This window comes from Zalophus californianus, chromosome 1, assembly GCF_009762305.2.
Source record: "Zalophus californianus isolate mZalCal1 chromosome 1, mZalCal1.pri.v2, whole genome shotgun sequence".
NCBI classification, from domain to species: Eukaryota; Metazoa; Chordata; class Mammalia; order Carnivora; family Otariidae; genus Zalophus; species Zalophus californianus.
Window position 1 is genome coordinate 131565756 of NC_045595.1, and position 5657 is coordinate 131571412.

At 33.8% G+C, this 5657-nt stretch overlaps 1 protein-coding gene across 1 annotated transcript; it reads right to left on the reverse strand.

Moving 5' to 3' along the window:
- Positions 1–1899: 1899 nt before the first annotated feature.
- LOC113917494 (septin-7-like) lies at positions 1900–3324 on the reverse strand. The gene is given in 4 exon segments (XM_035728945.1): positions 1900–2189; positions 2192–2306; positions 2308–2819; positions 2821–3324. Coding segments are annotated over 4 exon segments (1254 nt in total). The 5' UTR covers positions 3280–3324; the 3' UTR covers positions 1900–2021.
- Positions 3325–5657: the final 2333 nt, after the last annotated feature.

Below are 5657 nucleotides of genomic sequence, written 5' to 3' on the forward strand. Positions count from 1 at the left end.
CATAATAAAATTTCAAAGTTTACGGAGAAACATTTTATCAGAAAGGATGCTATATGGTTATAAATGAAGGTAGTACCTATGAATAGCACAACGAACTATTTTGATAATACAAGGAAGAAGAGGCACATTACATTCTGCATTGAGGTTTTGGTTTTGGTTTTGGTGGTTGGGATAATTCAATTTTTTGGTTTTTTTGTTTTGTTTTACTTCTTAGTAGAGGCACTGTACAGAAAGAAGGCTTCCTAGCTAGAATATAGTATTACTTCTCATTATGATACAACTGATTAACCACTTTAAGTAGGGAAAATCTTTTATTTCTAATAAATTTAAACCCTGTTCTGGTTGATGATGAATCTCAAACTTCAAAAAACTGTTACTCTAATTTACTCATTGAATATATTTCTCTTCAGACAGATGCAATATATAGTCTATTTTATTTATTAAAATAGCGGTCCTGTATCCTACTTACATTATAGATCCATCAGTATCCTGGATATCCCCCAGAACCTTACCCCAACTTTCTCCTCTGCAAGTTGTAGGTCCAGGTCTTCTCAGTCTAATCTACAGTATCAGTAAAGAGACCTTGAGTCCCAGTTCGCTTAGGACAATTCTGTTTTATACCAATCGCTGCATAATTGATAGGGCTTCCCTCCTTTTCACCTCAGAATAGTCCCAGTTTGGAAAATAAATTATATGGTCACTCAATGTAATAAAGAACACAGGAACTTCAGGTATAGTCATTCTAATCTTTGCCATTGTCATGCTTTTTTTTCCTAATTAAGACATGTATTAAGAACTATTTATGGCTTTTTAATGAACCCATATCAGTTTTTAGTTACTTAGCAGAAACCATCTATTTAACACTACTTAAATTTCATTCCTATTGATACAGATCTCAGATTTTTAATGTTCCCTCAATGCCTTTAAAAAAAAAGCCTTGCAAACAATAGCCTCTTGATAAGAATTAAAAAGAAAAAAAACTTGCCTTTTGAATTTATACCTAAATAATGTGATGCATTTTTTTTACATCACAACATTGTTTATTATGTGAATTTTTTTACAATACAAACAAAAAAATACAGAAATGCAATATATGAATACAGCTAAATGCAGAACGGTGACTTTTTTTCTTTTCAAGAGGCTATGATTCCCATTTCTAGTAAAATAAAGAGACGGCACATAGGTAGAAATAGGTTGGTTGTTAGCTTCACAATTTTGCCTAGAAATGATCTATAAATGCATTTTTCCCCCTGCTACTTACCATAAAGTGTAAAAAGGTATTAAAGGAAAGTTTCCTTGTTGGTTCCTACCATATGAAAGATGCTATAGGATCAATATATGGAAAATACCTAAATAAAATGTTATTACAAAAATGAAGCAGTAATGAGATTCTGGCTAAAGAGGGCACTAAATGAGAATAACATATATTTAAAGAATCCAAAACAAACAAATAAACAAAAGAAGGTTGTTATAAAAAAGCTCTAGGTGCATGGTAAGCATATAGGATTTTTTTTCCATGTGTATTTTTAAACAATGGAAGTGTCAAAAAATAGGGTCAACTGTGTTAGACTAAATTACATTATTGTATACGCTGCACTGAATGGAACCTTTGTATTATAATTATCATAGAGAAGCATAGTTTGCATCATATTATGGCAATTTATCCTCAATGAAAACCTTCCAGAGTCCTTTTATTTTGGAATATCCTGTAAACAATCAAACCACCAGAACATGATTGTACAACAGTAAAATGTTTTCTTGCATTAAATTGAAGACATCTGTTTAATAAAAAAAAAAGTAGGAAAGGTACTTAGAGCTGTTAGTTTCTAAGTACACAACACCCTAGACAATTCAAGGCATCTTATTCTCCATCAAGAACAAAAAAATAATAATTTTTGTCATGCTGTTAAATCCATCATTAAGGAAAAAACTGGTGCAAATTGGTCAAATGGATCCAACAAACACTGATGTCCAAGCTGGCATATTGGCAACTAATACGTAACTGGTGGTCAATAGAGGGTTTAAAAAATCTTCCCTTTCTTCTTGTTCTTTTCCAAGGTTCCGGAAGAGTTCTGTTGTTCTAAAATACATTGTTGGGCTTCCCAGTTTGCTTTCTCATCTTCAAACTGACGACGTTTTTCCTCTAATTCTTTGTGCTGTGCTTCCAAATTCTTTTTCATTTGTTCATTTGTTCACGGCGCCTTTGGAGCTCAGCTTCTGAATCCTTCAGTTTTTGAACTTTTTCTTTGACCTTCATCTCAAACACCTGCTCCATCTCCATCTCCATCTTCTTCATCTTAGCTACATCTTTCTTCTTCCATTTGTGCAAGAGGGCTCTTGGTAAGCTGCCCTTTATTCTTGTTATTATTAACTCCATTATAAGTCACAGCTGCCAGTTTTCTGCTTCGGTAGTTCTCATAGTGTACATTATTAGTGACATCTTTCAAGTCCTGCATGTGTGTTCTTATCAACATATTTCTCAGAATTGTAAAATCACAATGTTCACCATTTTCAACTTCAGCAACACCCCAAGGATACTGCCTTCCTCTGATCCTTTTGCCATTAACTTCAATGATAGTATTACTACCTACCACAGCGAGAGGTAAACGGTCCTTTACCTTTTTAACAAGCTTATTTTCTTCTTCATCATCTGTCTCTGGAAATTCATATATTTTAATTTTATGTCCTTGGATTTCTTTCATTACCTGTTTTTTAAACTGTTGGCACTCCTCTGGAGTGAGTGTGTCTGCTTTGGCAATAAGTGGAATGATATTCACTTTTTCATGCAAACGCTTCATAAACTCAATATCCAATGGTTTAAAGTCCATGTCCTGAAGGAGCAATGAAGTATAAGCAACACTGCACCCTGTTATCAGGCATCTGACGTCTGTTCACTCGAGATTCTGCATTTAGGTAGTCCTCAAATTTACTATCAATGTAGTCAATAACAGGCTGCCAGCAATTACTATTATCTACCGCATCTCCAAATCCTGGGGTATCAACTATTGTGAGCAGCAACTGAACACCACCTTCTTTGATTAAAACTTTGGATTGTTCCACCTGTACAGTCTTTTTTATTCTATGGGATGGACCTGGATACTCTGGAGAATACAAATCTGTGAGGAATAATGAGTTGATTAATGTTGACTTCCCGAGTCCAGATTCACCCACAACCATAAGTGTGAATTCAAACCCTCTCCTCACTGATTTTCTGTATACTTGATTTGGGAGATTTGCAAATCCCACATAGCCTTCAAGGTTCTTCTGTTGAGCTACCATGGTGCTGCTGTTGACGCTCCTCCCCTCAGTAGCAGCGGATCTCGCACTCAATAATGTGATGCATTTTTTGACAAACTAGGGAAGTCTTTTCTTCAGTAGCATGTAGGAACATCAACAACCTCATCCATGTGTTTTTCACTTAGCAAATATTGAAGGTTAATACGTGGCAGTTACTCTGCTGGGCACTTCTTTTGGGTTGGTGGTATGGAAAAATTGGTAAGAGAGAAGAAATTTAAAATGAAATGTAGAAACTTCCAGTTAAATGTAATATAAATTCCCTTAAAATGACATTAGAGGAGACCAAGTACACAAGGATTGTCAGCAAATTTCTGGAAGGGAAAGCCAACAGAGGAATAGTATCTTACAAAATAGCTACAAGTTGACATTTCAGTGCTGGTAGGGGTGGATAAGAAGAAACAAGCCAATTCCTCCCCCAGAATCCAAGTATGGAGGCAAAAGGAAGGTATTAGACCACATGTTTCAGTAGAATGAGGAAATAAAGAAAGAAAAAGATATGGGAACCTAGAAAACAAGAAACCTGAAACAAGAAAGCAACAAAGGAAAATTTCAGGATGACAGCTTGCACCAGGCCAAAGAATAGTCTTTCAGGTTGCTGCAGACCTTCAGGAGAGAGTTCTGCAGTACTGAAGAGAAAAAGAACTGACAGACTGGAATTGCGTTTGAACGTTTGAAAAACTTATTAATAGACTTAGAATATCTGATGAAGCTTTAAAAAAATAGTAAATGCCACATTGAAAATAATTGTTATTAAAATGACTATAGCGTTGTGGCCGAGGAACAACCAAAATAAATTAAAACTATTATAAAGTTAAAAAAACAAAACAAAACCTTGGAAGAAAAGACCTTGAATTAAAAAATAATGCAGACTGAGGCGCCTGGGTGGCTCAGGTGGTTAAGTGTCTGCCTTGGCTCAGGTCATGATCCTGGTGTCCTGGGATCAAGTCCCACATCGGGCTCCCTCCTCCTTGGGGAGCCTGCTTCTCCCTCTGCCTCTCTCTCTCTGTCTCTCATGAATAAATAAATATAATCTTAAAAAAAAAGTTTAAAAAAATAAAAAATAACGCAAACTCTAAAAAGAGTGTAAAAATATAAGTTGAACCCAATCATGTAATGAAGAAGATAAAACATGAAAAAGACTACTACGGTACCTTCCAGGAGTTGCAGAACTAAACCCTAGATGACAGCGTAGACTTCCAGGTCCCCATGTACAGTGATGATGATAATGATTCCAGAGTGCCCATTTATAATTTGGGTAGAGCCACACTGCAAGGTTACAGTCCTTAGGTCCAACCTAGAATGTCTGACTTCCAAGCAAACATATTGAAATATCAAGTTTTTTATTCTAGTAAAATGTGTTCCTTTTAACTTGGCTAAGTGACTTACAACCTCTAGGAACCTGCAGAATTAACTATAGAAGTCAGAGTATGACAAATCTTAGTATTCATATTTTTTGCCTTTATTCTAAGATAATGTTTGTTATTTAAAATGTTTATATTATCTAAGAAAATCTGACTTATTAAGCTGCGATTTTAAGGTCTCAGGTGTAGGAGAATTTTGCAAGTTTGTAAAAAATATTGGAATGCTTAAGATAATGTTTCTCTCTAAGTTTAATTAAGTTTAAAAGATTTGCTAAAGTTCTCAAGAAGTTTTGTTCACTTGGGCTACATATAAATCTGTCCTTTTGGATATTTGATGCTATCAATGCTAAAGCATTGAATATGTTAAACTTATTAATGAAATTTTAATGTTTAAGGCAATTTAAAAGTTTATTAATAGAACAAATTGTTTAGAGGAGTTTAATCTGTCCCAACTGAATTAACTGAATTTTAATCCAAAAACAATGAAAAGAAATGTTATTTTTATTTTTTAAAAATGTTTGACTTTAAATTATAATACTAAAGTGTAAGTTGAACTTAAAGGCTTAATGAAAACCAGATTTTGTAATATATAACTTTAATCAATCAAATATTGGTTTTAAACCACAAAACTGTAAGATATTTTCCATGTCCTCCATAAATATGTATATATGTGTTTCATAATTATGATTTTTAAGAAAAATTGTCTTCTTACTTTTTCATTAAACTTCTTTGGCCTCAACTTCCTTGTCTTTGTGACTAATACTATCCCCCTAATAGAATTATGGGGAAAAATTAGAAGTAATTTATGTGAAAGGTTTTTCTAATCAAAATTAAAAAGGCTATACAAGAATAGATGCTAATCCTATTTTATAACTGTGGTATCCATATAATATGAGGATCCTACAGAACGCCAGCAAATTTAGTAAGGGATTTTAAAAATGAGAACTGAAAAAAAATGTTAGGGATTATTATTATTTCTACCTGAAAAACAAAAAAATA